We start from the raw sequence: 16340 nt of genomic DNA on the forward strand, positions 1-16340 counted from the left end.
AGGGGGGGAAATTTGCTAAGGCTATTGGGGTGGGTTTAAACTAATCCAGCAGGGGAATGGGAACCAAAATTGTAGTTTGAGTATAGAAAAGGTTGAGAGTAGGGAGGTCCGAAATCAAGTTTCAGGGACCGGCAAGCAAGAAGTTGGTTTGAAGTGTCAGGGGCAATGCCAGGAGCATCCGGAATAAAGTGGGTGAACTTGCAACATGGGTTGGTACCTGGGACTTTGATGTTCTGGCCATTTCGGAGACATGAATAGAGCAGGGACAGGAATGGTTGTTGCAGGTTCCAGGATTTAGATGTTTCAGCAAGAACAGAGAAGATGTAAAAGAGGGGGAGGTGTGGCATTGTTGGTCAAAAACAGTATTACAGTTGCAGAAAGGATGTTTGGGGACTCGTCAACTGAGGTAGTATGGGCTGCGGTTAGAAACAGGAAAGGAGAGGTCACCCTGTTGGGAGTCTTCTCCGAATAGCTCCAGAGATGTAGAGGAAAGGATAGCATAGATGATCCGCAATAGGAGTGAGAGAGACAGGGTAGTTGTCATGGGGGACTTCAAATTTCCAAATATTGACTGGGAACACTATAGTACGAGTACTATAGATGGGTCAGTTTTTGTCCAGTGTGTGCAGGAGGGCTTCCTGACACAGTATGTAGACAGGCCAACAAGGGGCGAAGACACATTAGATTTGGTACTGGGTAATGAGCCCGGTCAGGTGTTAGACTTGGAAGTAGGTGAGCACTTTAGTGATAGTGATCACAATTCTGATGTTTACTTTAGTGATAGAAAGGGATAGGTGTACCACTGGGCAAGAGTTACAGCTGGGGGAAAGGCATCTGAGAGGTGGCAAATGGAGTTTAATGCGGACAAGTGTGAGGTGATTCACTTTGGTCGGAGTAACCGGAATGCAAAGTACTGGGCTAATGGTAAGATTCTTGGTAGTGTAGATGAGCAGAGAGATCTTGGTGTAAACACAGATCCTTGAAAGTTGCCACCCAGGTTGACAGGGTTGTTAAGAAGGCATACAGTGTTTTAGCTTTTATTAATAGAGGAATCAAGTTCCGGAACCATGAGGTTATGCTACAGCTATACAAAACTCTGGTGCGGCCACACTTGGAGTATTGTGTACAGTTCTGGTCACTGCATTATGAGAAGAATGTGGAAGCTTTGGAAAGGGTGCAGAGGAGATTTACTAGCATGTTACCTGGTATGGAGGGAAGGTCTTACGAGGAAAGGCTGAGGGACTTGAGGCTGTTTTCGTTGGAGAGAAGAAGGTTGAGAGGTGACTTAATAGAGACATATAAGATAATCAGAGGATTAGATAGGGTGGACAGGGAGAGCCTTTTTCCAAGTATGTTGACAGCGAGCATGAAGGGGCATAGCTTTAAATCGAGGGGTGATAGATATAGGACAGATGTCAGAGGTAGTTACTTTACTCAGAGCGTAGTAAAGGTATGGAATGCTTTGCCTGCAACAGTAGTAGATTCGCCAACTTTAAGTACATTTAAGTCGTCATTGGACAAGCATATCGACGTGCATGAAATAGTGTAGGTTAGATGGGTTTCAGATTGGTATGACAGGTTGGCGCAACATCGAGGGCCAAAGGGCCTGTACTGCGCTGTAATGTTCTATGTTCTGTGTTCTATGACTCTGTGACCAGTTTTAGCCATGCCAAATTTCTTGAAACCCTTCAAAGCCATCATCAACGCAAGTGATGTTGGTGTTGGAGCTGTGTTGTTACAAGAGAATGAGTGTGGAATTGAAAGGTCAATCAATTATTTTTCAAAATAACTGAATATCCATGAGAAAAAATATTCAACCACTAAAACAGTGTTATTGAGTTTGGTACTGGCCTTACAACATTTGAATGTTTACATTGCAAACAATGCATCAGTGATGGTTGTGTATACTGATCACAATCCTTTGACATTTCTGGAAAGATTTAAGGACAAGAACACCAGATTAGTTTGTTGGAGTCTCAAGTAACAAACCTTTAATTTAACAGATTGTAACAGGTTGCCAAAATATTATTGTGGATGGTTTATTGCAAGTTTAAAAGGAAAATGCTTATGTAAGATAGAAACAGTAGTGTTCAATTTTATATATAGTATAAAATGTGTAACTCTAGATTCATGGATTTAGTAATATAATGGAGTTACGGTTTTAAAAGAAGAGTTTTTAAAAAAAAATTATGGTTCATTCTTTTCTTAAGGGGGAGGTGTTGCACATTTGGGTAGAGTATTTGTAGATTGGGATGCAGGAAGTTAGAATTTGGTGTTAGTAAAGTGCTGGTGGGAAATCATTGTGTGGCATTTTCTTTGTATGTAGAGATTTACAAAGGATGTCTTTGAGCAGTAGATCGCAAGTACACAGAGAACCTGAATTGAATCATTTGTATTGAAAGTCTGTATAGTTAGCAGACCAAGCAACAGTTTTTACCAAGACAACAGTCTTTTGAATTTAGCCAATCAATTTGAACCAAATACTTAGATATCAAAAAACTATTAAATTTAAATCTGATTTGATAACATAGGGATAATCCTATTGTACAAAATATTGATATGTCATCATGGGTAAAAAAGAAGGGGACCATTGGACAAAGACCACAGAGCTAACTGCCATCCACCAGAGCTAACGGCCTTCAGCTCTTAAGAGAGAATCGCTGTCTCTCACAGCCTCCTCTCTGTCTTAAAGAAAGCACTATCTAAATAATAACAATACTGACAACATGACTAGTGAATATTCCTGACAGAAAAAATGATGGATTAGGCATTCCTGACAGAAGGATCACAGGCGAAGGTATTCCTGATAGAAGAATCGATAGAGAAGGCACAGAACATTCTGGAAGACACGTAACCTGGCTGTAATTTTGAGAGTCAAAATTCTATCTTTTTGTTATATGAGTGGGACTTGTATTTATTGGAACAGCATACCATTAGAATCTTGTTTGGTTTGGGAATAGTTAGTAGTTAGAAGAGATTTATTTTGTTTGTTATAATTCAATTAATTTGTTCACTGTTAGAGTTAGATAAATAGATTGTTACTTGTTGATTTTCAAGCGAGTGTCAGGGATTTATTTTACTTAACCATGAGAAGTTGCTGAAAAGCAGGTTACACCACTTTTCACACTCTTTACAGATTATAAGGTGAGGTACTTCTCTTTGGGTGTTTCAGTTTTAGTGCTCGGGGGAGGGTCAACCTCCGCTTTATAACAACAACAATAAGAGGACAGGGATGATGAGATTTTTGTTTCTCTTAGACATTCTCTTCCAGGTCAACAGTTAAGGCTGGGTCAGTGAATTTACTTAAGGCTGAGTTGGATAGGGACAACAGCAGAAATTACTGGAAATGCTCAGCACGTCTGGCAGCATCTATGAAGAGAAAGCAGAGTTAACATTTTGAGCCCAGCACCCCTTTTTCCAAACATTATGGCCAGTGGACTTGAAATGTTAACTCTGCTTTCCCTCCACAGATGTTGCCAGACCTGCTGAAAGTCTCCAGCAGTTTCTGTTTTGTTTCAGATCTGCAGTTCCTTGTTTTAATTTATTTGAGTTAGTTAGAGCTTTAATAGAAAAGGAACTCTAGGATTATGGAGGCAAACAGGAAAGTCTTGTTGAGACCACAATCGGACTCGCCATGATTTTATTGAATGGTGGAGCTGGCCTGAAGGGTGGAATGGCCTTCTTCTCCTCTTAATTCCTCTGTATCTGTATTTTCAGGTCCCCTGAGAGGTTAGAATGCCAGCACTGTATCAAGATGAATGCTAAAGTTAATCAAATTTATCTGACAGGAAGGGCTTCAATGTTTATTAGTAATGTTATAAGATGATTGGTAATAATGTCGTTTCCAAGATGAACTAAAAGTTGAGGCTATTACTTTACTCCTGTTATAACTCATTTCTGGTTATCCATCATACATATTGTGGCTTTGCATTATTTCTGCCGATTCATGTGGCCTTTCACAATTGGAACCGCTTAACCCATTGGTATCAATTGGGCTATTGTTGCAAGCATGCTTGTTTCAACAAGTGAGTGACATAAGTTGTACATGTCAAGTGCGAGTCTTAAGATCATTTATCAGAGGTTGAATTTCTTGAGTTGGAACAGTGTGTGACAACAAATGAATATGGGTTCTCATCCTGAGAAAACATGACAATAAAGCTTAAATAAAATCAAAATTTACTGAAAAATGCAGAGCAATAAACAGTGACGCAAACTAAATACATTTTGTGCATTATCTTGCCAATATGCCCCAATATAGAGTCCATAATTATTTTAAAATAGAGATAGTTGAATGAAAAAGAAGAATTTGAGAGAGATCAGGAGAAGGATGTTAGCCTGGGTGTATGACATGGATGAAAGCATCATTTTGGACTCAAATGGCTGTTTCAATGTCTGATATGACATGACCCTATCAGGTCAATGTTTAGTTTACGGCCACAACAGGCAGTGAGCAAGGGAATTCTATGATTCTATGAAGGTGGGAATGGGGAACGGGGGTAGTTTGGGGAATGAGAGGCAAGAAAATATGATTTGTTTTTGTGTTCCTATTCCAAGAAAGTTTTCAGAGAGTCACTTAAGGAATCCTGGTTAGGTTGCTGAAAATTAGTGCAAAAGGAACAGAGCTGTACAACCCATTTATAACTAAGGCTTATAACCAGGATCGTAGCTACATGACTGGACCCTGATTACATGCAATCCCATCCCTCATTTGAAACTGGAGTGGATTCGAATGCCCTTTTTCAAATAATATGCAACAGGGTCATAAATATCATAACTATAGTAATAGCTACTTACCCATCTGCACAGTGGCAGTACTTAAAATTGTTTTGTGTTGCTCTTGCACTAGAGTTGGTGCCTGGAACCAAACCTTTTGGCAGCAGAAATTCAAAGTGCAGAGAACAAATGCGACTTTGTACTGACCATCAAATGGAGTACAGCAGTACACATATTCATTAATGAGAGCAGTATCATTGTTCTTGAAGCCTGAGCACTCAGTGCTGAAGAAGTGCCTTAGTAGATAGCCCTTTACATTGGTTTTGTGCGGGGTGGTTTATGGTAAATTTCTAAACGCAGATTGTGAAATATCATGCTTGCAATGCAATTTGTGCATACTGATTCTCAAGTAAAGTCTAAGCAGTATTTTGCACAGGGCACATTATGATGTTAACAGGTTGGTTATATTCCTTCAATCAGTTTTTAGTCTCCCTGAATTTTCTTGCTCAGGGAATTTTCTTGAAGTGGACGCTGAAGAGATCTCTATATTTAGGCATCATTTGAATGGCAGGCCACATTGGACTAGATTTGTCCTGGCTCCAGTTCTAAGGAGGCAGTTTCCAACATTTGTTTAAAATGGGTTCAATGGAGTATCAACACTTCCTGCCCAATGCCACTGGAACAGACTCAAACCAATTTCAGATTCAGAATTCAATTTGTTGGACCTAAATGGGTATGGTCACATGATTCTTCTTGTAAAATTGTTCACTCAGGGGATATGTGTGCTATTGACAAGGCCAATAGTTATTGCCCATCCCTAACTGGGCTGAAAAGGACTGGCTTGCTGGGCCATTTCAAAGGACAGTTAAGATCGAACCACATTACAGTGGGTCAGGAGTCACATATAGGCCAGACCAGGCAAGGATGGCAGATTTCCTTCCCTAAAGGGCTTTAATGAATGAGCTGGGTTCTTACAACAATAGGTAATGGTTATATGGCCAGCATTAGGTTAGTTCTTAATTCCAGATTGTTATTAAATTTAAAAGAAACCGAAAACATTATTTTCAAGAAAAGGGCTACATCTAATTGCTAGGAAAATTGCAGCCTTCCATTAATCTGTGCAGTGCAATTAATTTGGAGATTCCAAATCCAAAGAAAAGCCAATGCAGCAGCAGTGGTGGCATCAAATATAGAATGGGTCCTATTTGGGTTATGATGCATTTAGAAAGAGGAACTCTCTGTTTACTATACAGTGATACTAACGAATCATGGTTTCTGCTGTAACATAGTTATTCGTCATTATTACAAGAAATACTCACTCACTTAGAATCCTGATGATAGGCACATGGCTCCTACTAAACTCATAGCAGAAATATTGTGCAACCAACCTCTAACTGTGAAGAGTTAGATGATGTCAATCCATAGCTTTCTCATACAATTCCTAAAGCCTCCATGTTGAAAATTATTGCTGTGAAGTCTCACTTGAAAATGGGCTCATACTGTTTACTTAAGGATAACAATGGACAAACGGCTGGTCCACCCAACTGAGAAACAGCAGCATAAGCATAAGCAACATATCAAGGCAGCAGATTTTGTTAAGAAGTGGAAAAAATAATCACATTAAACACACAACATAGTTTTTATTATGACATAGCACTGAGCACATTGGGATTCTGGGAACAGATAGTAAAAACTTGCATTGCACACCATATGGATCAGTCAAACATTAACTTACCTGCTCACACAATAGAATGCCACCATTTTGAAGATATCTTCAAAAACCAATAAAGAGCCATCCAAATACATAACTGAAAGGAAAGAATAAAATAATTGAGAGCTTCAGTAACCCTGAATTAATGGTGTTATATTTGTAAACAGCCAGGAACTATTTGTTTTGTGAATATATTTCCAAGATTGCCACATGTTAAACAGACGTCATGTGATGAGCACAAATGTCTATCAGTCCGCCAACCACAGAGACACTGCAAGAAATACATCCTTCCCTTTGCTGAAATCAGGTACTGACTGCCTTTAGCCAAGGGCTCCCCTCCATCCAGTAGCTCTTGAATGACCCCATTGAGTGAACCACCCTCCTGCTGCTGACTCAATATTAGTGGTTGAACAATTAACTATTTTTCTAGCTGATTAAATGACACCTGCCATCAAACTTGTCACAAGGGAGGACACAAGATTTGATCTGATGAGAGCACTGTGGGCATAGAAACCCCAACACTGCATGCAATGGCTGGGTGTGTCAGCTTCACAGAACCATTCAGATCAGCAAGAGGCTGCTTTATAAACCTGCAATCATAAATCTGAAGCTGCAGCTTCATGAATTGAACAGATAGTTTGCATTGGTCTTCACTATTGGAGGATACAAGTAATATTCTGGAAATAACTGTAATTCAGGAAATGGAAGGGAGAGACAAATGCAGGAGAATTACAATCACCAGGGAAGTAGTACAGATTCCATCTGAGCACATTGCTGGAGCTATGGCCTGTGAAGTCCCTGAGTCCTGATGAACTTCAGCTTTGGTTCTTAAAGTAGTGACTGGTGAGACAGTTGATACGTGACCTTAATTTTCCACACTTGCCCACTTTTGGGAAAGGTTCAATTAGACTGGGACATAGTGAATAATGATTTAATTTGCAAAGAGAGGGAGCCATCAAACAGGAAACTACAGGTCAGTCAGCTTAACATCTGTCACATTGAAAATGTTAGAAGCTTATATTGCAGAAACTATAGCAGAGCCACTGAGAAAAGTTCAAGGTAATCACACAGAGTTACATTAAAGTCAAAGAGTGGGGTGCTGGAAAAGCACAGCCGGTCAGGTGGCATCCAAGCAGCAGGAGATCAAGATTCCTGATGAAGCGTTTATGTTGGAAATGTCGACTCTCCTGCTCCTTGATGTTGCCTGACCTGCTGTGCTTTTCCAGCACCACACTCTTTTACTCTGATCTCCAGCATCTGCAGTCCTCACTTTTTCCTAGATGGTTATATTAAAGGATAATTATGTTGAACCAATTTATTGGAGATCTTTTTGGAATTAAAATATGCTGTGAATTATGGAGAATTGCATTGTATTTAGATTTCCAAAAAGCATGGAGTGATAAGGTGGCTTATTAAAGATTATAATGGAGAATGAACTGTGAAACATTTGGCATTTGGATAGAACTCTGCCTAGCTAACAGGAAACAAAACAGTCATAAAATGGTCATTTTCAGGTTGGCAAGATGTAATGAATAGCGTCATAGGGATCATTGTTAGGAGCTCAACAGTTTACAATCTCTATGTAAAATGAGATAGTAATTTTCATTATGGTTGCTAATTTTGCTAATGACAAGAGGAGAAAGACTTTAACACTAATTCATTATAAACCTACTTCATATGGGGTTATTACACAAAGTATGAGGCTACCTGACAGAAACATTATTGCTCTTCTCTCTCTGGAAAAACCCATATAAAGTCTCTAAAAATGTTAAAGTCTCCTAGTTTCGACTTCTATAATGATATTCCGGAGTTGACTTATACTCTGTCATCTACACAAGTGTCTCATAAAGGCTAACAAATAACTCCAAGCTTGAGGTAAACTAAAAGTGATGGATAGGGGAAGTAGTCACATTTTGGGTACCTGACCTGTGGCCGTGAACCAGAAGTATTTGAATAAGTGACTGATACAGGGAAAACAGCTCCTAGAAATGAAGTTTACCAACAGATGCAAGGAGGCAGGGGACAGTCCTCACCAGGCAGCTGCCATTTTCTGATTGAGGAAGCTGAAAATGTGTTGCTGGAAAAGCGCAGCAGGTCAGGCAGCATCCAAGGAACAGGAGAATCGACGTTTCGGGCATAAGCCCTTCCTGGATGCTGCCTGACCTGCTGCGCTTTTCCAGCAACACATTTTCAGCTCTGATCTCCAACATCTGCAGACCTCACTTTCTCCTCTGATTGAGGAAGACCTGGGAATGTAGAGGAAGACTGGACAAAACATTTGTTAACATTTTGGCTACAGAACAGAAGGCTGCTTCACTCTGCGCTATGTGTCCTTTTGTCCTCCGGCTTGTAACTATTATATGCTTTTCCTATTTATACAGCTTATGCCTTATGTCTGACTGAGCCTTTACGAGACTTACTTGAAATGACTAATGAGTTCTGTACTGAAGTTCTGTACTTATAATGGAGAACGAAGCATGCAGTGTATTGTGAAACATTTGGCATTTTGATAGAACTCTGCATTGAAAGCTAGGCTTTCAGAATGATAACAGTTTACAGCCACTGTTTTGTCATATAGTTACCACCATCTACCCACCATTCATATTCAACAGATGCCATCACCAAACACGTCTTCACAGCATGTCCCAAAACCCCTTCGCCATTTGGGTGATGTGTGACTCCCAAATCTTACCAACAATCCTTACCTACAACTCCAGTCTAAAAAGAAGAAGTGGTGAGTTAATGTCTGATATTGTTGAACTCAATGTAAAGTAGGTTGGATTGTGAGTTTACGAAATTAAAAGGATTGCAAGCAAATCACTGTTTCACTTTGAGGGAGTCAATGGGAAGAAAGAATCTAAAAAAGCAGGTGCTGTATCTCTTGTACTTGCAGAGGAAAATGTCGTGAGATGAGAATGGAAAATTGAGGTTTTCCGAGTTGTCAGAGTTTTAGGGAGGGAATAATCCATTTGGAATGACGAAGGGGTTTTGGGACATGCTGTGAAGATGCGTTTGGTGATGGCATCTGTTGAATACGAATGGTGGGTAGATGGTGGTAACTATATAACAAAACAGTGGCTGTAAACTGTATCATTCTGAAAGTTTAGCTTTCAATGCTTTTTAACAACAGAGGCATAGAGTACAAAAGCAAAGCAAGTTTGCTGAACTTATACAGAACAGTTGCTGTCACATCTGATCTTAATTCTGGCAACTCTTGGAGAGGAAAGCTCTGTAGTGGGTTAAGAAGACTTACTAGAATAGCTCTGGACTTGATGGACTACAGAGAATCTGGAGTTGTTGACATGAGACCAAAAGACAAAGAGAAATAGGATTTGGCATTTGGTCCCTTGAGCCTGATCCACCACCCAACAGGATCATGACTGATCCAATGCTCATCATGTCTGCTTTCCTGCCCTTTCCCCATAACCCTTGATTCCCAACTGACCAAAAATCTATCTCAGTCTCAATTATACACAAGGACTCTATCCCACAGCTCCGTGAGGCAAGGAATTGCAAAGACTCACAACCATTTGAGAGAAGAAATTCCTCATCACCTCCATCTTAAATTGCCGCCCCTTTATTCTGTGACTATGCCTGTTGGTCCTAAACTCACCCATGAGAGGAAATATCCTCTCAGCATTTAGCCTGTCAAGCCCCTTAAGAATCAAATATGTTTTAATTGATCACCTCTCATTCTTCTAAAGTCCAATGAGTAGAGTTCCCAAACTTTAACCTTTGATCAGAAGACAATCCCTCCATACCAAGGACTGTCCTAGGAAACTTTCTCTGAGCTGCCTCCATTGAAATAATATTTTTTTTTTAATAAAGTTACCAAAACTCACCAGCACTTTCTACAATTGCAGTAAGACTTCTCTAATCTTATACTCTAACCCCCTAGAGATAATGGCCAACATTCCATGAGGCTTTCTGATTACTTGATGCACCTGTGTGCTCACTTTCTGCGCTTCATGTACAAATAAGTGGAAGTCCCTTTATGTGGTCATTTCCTGCAGCTTTCTCTATTTAAATAATACTGTTCTTTTGGTCTCCCTTCCCAAATGATCAACTTCGCATTTTCCCACTTTATATTCCATTTGCCAACTTCTTACACACTTACTTAACCTATCAATGTCTCTCTGTAAACTTTCTGTATCCCTCTCTCTACCTACCTTTCCACCTCAATATTTTCTGCAAATGTGGCTACAGTTTATTTGCTTCCTTCATTGAAGTCATTAAAATATATTAAAAGCAGTAACAGTTCCAGCACTGATCACTGTGGAACTCCACCAGTTACAGACAGAAAATTACTTCCTGCCCATTCATCAATTCTTAATCCATGCCAATATACCATCTCCAACACCATGGGCTCTCATCTCAGCCAAGAAGCCTGAAGAATTTGATGGAGGTGTACAACTTTAGGAAGGATCCGATAGAATAAATAGAAACTGCTTCTAATGGCTGAAGGTTCAATTAATCAGATGACTCATTTAATTTTATTAAATTTGATTGGCAAAAGAACTAAAGGCAACTTGAGGAAAAGCCCTTCCCCAAACAGTGGTCAGGATTTGGATTGTACCTCACCTCCAGATATTGTTATGGATATGGATTAAATTAGGGTTTGAAAGAAAATTGGTCTAACGTTTGGAGAAAGCGAGGACTGCAGATGCTGGAGATCAGAGTCGAGAGTGTGTTGCTGGAAAAGCACAGCAGGTCAGGCAGCATCCGAGGAGCAGGAGAATCGACGTTTTGGGCAGAAGAGCGTCATAGGCTGCGGGGTGACCTTATAGAGGTTTATTAAATCATGGGAAATCTGAAATAAGAACAGAAATTGCTGAAAACACTCTAAGTCTGGCAGCATTTGTGGCGAGAGAAACAGGATTCACCTTTGAGACTGATGACCTTTTCATCAGAACAGGAAGAAAGTGGAGACGGAGATTTAATAGAGGTGGGATCACAATGGAAGTACAACAGGAATATCTGTAGAGGGCAGGAGAAGCAAAAAGAAGAAAAGAGATGATGGTGCAAGGCAAAAAAAGATAATAATGAGACAAGTAAAGAAACAAAGACTGGATCCAGAAGAGAGGTAAACAGGACAGGAGAAACTGACTAGCGAAAGCGCAGTCAAATAGAACAAAGAACTGCAGATACTGGAGATCTGAATATAAACAGAAATAGAAGGAGAAACTCAGCAGCAGCTCAGATTTGGTTTGGACACCCAACAGCCTTTAGGACTCAACATCGAGCTCAATAACTGTTTCTGTCCTTCCATGATTTTTCACCCACGCCCAAACCCTGGTCCTTAATGACGTGGATTGCTTTCAGGACAGCCTGATGGTTCTCTCCTTCTCTCAGCTCAATCGGCTTCACTTCTGTCCTGTCTTATTATCAACAATGTCCTTTCATATCTCTCTGTCTGGGTTCTGTCTCCACCTATCCACTCACCTCATCAGGCCATGACACCTCCCGCCCAGCTTCGACATAAATACTACTTTTCCTAGCTGATATCAGTTCTGATGAAGAGTCACTAGACTAAAAGTATTAACTCTACTTCTTCCCCACAGATACTGCCTGGAATGTTGTCAGTGCCCATAGCTGTTGCACTACCCAGTGCCTCCAACCGTTTCTTGATATCACGTGGAGTAAACCGAATTGGTTTCAGACTGGTATCTGTGATGCTGAGGAGTACTGGAGGAGGCTGAGATAGATCATCCACTTGGCACTTCTAGCTCAAGATTGCTGCGAAAGCTTCAGCCTTATCTTTTGCACTGATGTGCTAGGCTCTTCCATTATTGAGACTTGGGATATTTGTGGAGCCTCCTCCTTCAGTGAGATTTTTAATTGCCTACCATGATTCATGACTGGGCGTGGCAGTACTGCAGAGTTTGGATCTGATCCGATCACTCAGCTCTGTCTATCATGTGCGGCTGATGGTGGTTGTATTAAAAAGCTGATTCCTTTTTTCCACAAGCTGTTCCTTGATATTTTTTTTCAGAGGGGTCATAAATGGGCTAGGCTCTAATTAAACTAGCTTGGTACAGGGATGAAGAGGATTTTGAAAGGGTTTTTGTTTATATGTAAACTGATGAGATTTCAGGTCAAAGTGGTCATGTTTTAAATGTGACCTGTATAATGAAGGGGAGCGGTCAGCTCTCTCGCTGAGCAGTTCTGTCCAGACCTAGTTGGGAGTTCAACAGTAAGCTGTGTGAAAATAGTCTGTTTTTCTCTCTCTCTCTCTCTTCTTCTGCCCTTCTAACTTCAACCTGTAAGCATCTGTTCCATTTTTTAAATTGTGTTTCAACAGGGTTTGCTTAGTGGGTCTGTTGTGTCTATTTGGAGCAGCATAATTAAGTCTAGTTTGGATAGACAGGGTTCTGTAGAGATTCTTTATTCTGTTCTTTTGTTTCATTGTGTAATTTTGTTAATAAATTTTTGTCTGTTTTAAACCCTGGTAGCCAACTTTGCTAACTTAATCCGGGTAATTTTCACTGTGCACTTTGTGAAACAAATTGCAAAGTTATGGTCTGAGTTACCTGCCTAAGAGTGTCTTGAGTGGTCCGGCCTAGATCATTACAGTTGGCATGCAAGTAGTACTGTTTGATAGTTTCAACAGGTTGAGACCTCATTTTCAGGTATGCCTAGTGCTGTTCCTGGCACGGTCTCCTGCACTCTGCATTGAACCAGGATTATTCCCCTGGCTTTACAGTTATGGTTGAGTGGAAGACATGCTGGGCCATGTAGCTACAGATTGTGCTGGAGTACATTCTGCTGCTGATGGCCCAAAGCACCTCATGGATGCCCAGTCTTGATTTGCTACATCTGTTTGAAGTCTGTCCTATTTAATATGGTGATCGTGCAACACAACATAATGGAGGACACAATGCTGCAGTCCCAGTCATAGAGTCATAGAGATATACAGCATGGAAACAGACCCTTCGGTCCAACCTGTCCATGCCGACCAGATACCCCAACCCAATCTAGTCCCACCTGCCAGCAGCTGGCCCATATCCCTCCAAACCCTTCTTATTCATATACCCAACCAAATGCCTCTTAAATGTTGCAATTGTACCAGGCTCCACCACTTCATCTGGCAGCTCATTACATACACGTACCACCCTGTATGAAAAAGTTGCCCTGTAGGTCTCTTTTATATCTTTCCCATCTCACCCTAAACCTATGCCCTCTAATTCTGGACTCCCCCACCCCAGGGAAAAGACTTTACCTAATTATCCTATCCATGCCCCTCATAATTTTGTAAACCTCTATAAGGTCACCCCTCAGCCTCTGACGCTCCAGGGAAAACAGCCCCAGCCTGTTCAGCCTCTCCCTATAGCTCAAATTCTCCATCCTTGTAAATCTTTTCTGAGCCCTTTCAAGTTTCACAACATCTTTCCGACTGGAAGGAGACCAGAAATGCACGCAATATTCCAACAGTGGCCTAACCAATGTCCTGTACTGCCGCAACATGACCTCCCAACTCCTGTACTCAATACACTGACCAATAAACGAAAGCATACCAAATGCCTTCTTTACTATCCTATCTACTTGCGACTCTACTCTCAAGGAGCTATGTACCTGCACTCCAAGGTCTCTTTGTTCAGCAACACTCCCTAGGATCTTATCATTAAGAGTATAAGTCCTGCTAAGATTTGCTTTCCCAAAATGCAGCACCTCGCATTTATCCGAATTAAACTCCATCTGCCACTTCTCAGCCCATTGGCCCATCTGGTCAAGATCCTGTTGTAATCTGAGGTAACCCTCTTCACTGTCCACTACATCTCCAATTTTGGTGTCATCTACAAACTTAATAACTGTATCTTTTATGCTCGCATCCAAATCATTTATGTAAATGACAAAAAGTAGAGGACCCAGCACCGATCCTTGTGGCACTCCACTGGTCAGCTACTTTATCTACTTTACTAACTTCTTGTTACACCTTCAGGTTGACCCCTCATTATGATTCATGTTTCATTAAAAAAAATTTCCTGAAAGCGAGTTTGCCATTATAGCATCCATTGGTGGCATATAGAGAATGGAACATACAGTTTCTTTTTTTGCACACCGTTTGGCACAATCATTGGCATAAAACAAGTATTTTACCTTCATTGAAACCCAACACAGTACTCAGAATAATAGTTCAGCCTTTATCCTTAGGCACTAACAGTAAGAGAGGAATAATATCTGACCTTTTCACTTCACCCTTGAATGACTTCACTGTGCAATTTTATTATGGCTATGTGGGCACCATCTAGTCAAAGAGCAGCAGATCATAATGCCAATCCAGTGAAGAAGAATCAGCCCTTCTGAATGAAATGAGAGACAAAAAACACAGATTTGGCTGTGCAAGATCCTTCCAGACTGTTACGCTTGCCTGAAGGGAGCTGTCACTCATCAACAAGGTACTAGCCCAGTGCAGAAAATAATCAATTAAATTCAAAATGGCTGGCAAGGTCATGTTAAGACCTAGAGAACTGATACGTTGTTATTGCTGTAGGTTGGTAGCAGATTGAATGAATGTCGCCATTTGCACACGGGGGAGAAGGAGATCAAGGTGAGGTATCAACATTAAACTGAGTTCTGCAAAACCATTAATGCAACACTCAGTGGAGATTCCTCTGAGTGTACATCACTCTGATGGTCTGCCTCCAGTATCTTCGATTCACCTGGGAAATGATATCTGCATCAATCAGATCAAAGTGCAGTACCTCCTGAATTATGAAGTTCAGAAAGTTAAAAATCACACAACACCAGGTTATAGTCAAACAGGTTTAATTGGAAGCACACTAGCTTTCGGAGCGACGCTCCTTCATCAGGTGAGCGTCGCTCCGAAAGCTAGTGTGCTTCCAATGAAACCTGTTGGACTATAACCTGGTGTTGTGTGATTTTTAACTTTGTACACCCCAGTCCAACACCGGCATCTCCGAATCAGAAGTTCAGAAAGGAACTGTAAGGTATTGTTATTTCTCTGAAGGCTGAATGCAGATTCTTGATTTGAGCAATAATATGCTTTGATCGCACTCATTGTTCATCTCTTCTACAGTTACTGCAGCTTCTATATTTTGGGTCACTAAGTGTGCAGACGGAAGGCTTTGAATAGCTTTGTCTCTATCAAGAGGTCAGGGAGGGGCCATTGCCAAGGGATGAAGCCTCATCGGCCACTTTTTGATTGCTGCTACATGCTTGCTCTTCACATTGCCTGAGAGAACACTTCATGTTACACATCAATTCGACCTTGGAGTTTAGAGAAAGCAGCAATTCCATAAGATAGAGCTATAGAGTCCTTTCTCACAAAGACAGGCCTCTTGGTCCAAACTGGTCCATGCTAACCAAAATGTCCATCTATGCTAACAGCATTTCCTTGCATTTAGCCCATATCCTACTAAACCTTTCTATCCATGTATTTGGCCAAATGCCTTTTAAATGTTGTTAATGTAGCCGCCTCAACCAATTCCACTGGCAGCTTATTCCATATGCATACCAGCCTCTGTGTAAAAAGGTTGCCCCTCAGGTTCCCTTTTATTCTTTCCCCTCTCACCTTAAAATGATGCCCTCCAGTCCTTGATTCCCCATCCTTGGGAAAAAGACTTGAGTGCATTCACCCTATCCATGCCTCTCATGATCTTACACACTTCTATAAGATACCCCTTCAGTCACCTATGCTCTAAAGAAAAAAGTCCTAGCTTGTCCAGCCTCTCCCAATAACTCAGTCCCTTGAGTCCTGGCAACATCCTTGTAAATATCTTCTGCACTCTTTCCAGTTTAATAACAGCCTTCCTATAGCAAGATGACCAAAAATGAACACAATACTTCAAATGCAACCCCATCAATGTTCTGTACAACTGCAACATTACTTCCCAACTTCTTTATTCAATAAAGGTCAGTGTGCCAAAGGACTTCTTCACTGCCCTGTCTACCTGTG

General features: G+C 40.9%; 1 protein-coding gene across 1 annotated transcript in view; it reads right to left on the reverse strand.

Annotated features, from left to right (window-relative positions):
* Positions 1 to 16340, reverse strand: part of rin3 (Ras and Rab interactor 3) — a 115425-nt gene that overhangs the window by 44812 nt on the left and 54273 nt on the right. Inside the window, exon 4 of the mRNA XM_043697207.2 lies at positions 6449 to 6521. Within this exon, the coding sequence (XP_043553142.1) occupies positions 6449 to 6521 (73 nt within the window). The remainder of the gene's footprint in view (positions 1 to 6448; positions 6522 to 16340) is intronic.

Source organism: Chiloscyllium plagiosum, unplaced genomic scaffold, assembly GCF_037043375.1.
Source record: "Chiloscyllium plagiosum isolate Xiang-an unplaced genomic scaffold, Cpla_swu_hap1 HiC_scaffold_8, whole genome shotgun sequence".
NCBI classification, from domain to species: domain Eukaryota; kingdom Metazoa; phylum Chordata; class Chondrichthyes; order Orectolobiformes; family Hemiscylliidae; genus Chiloscyllium; species Chiloscyllium plagiosum.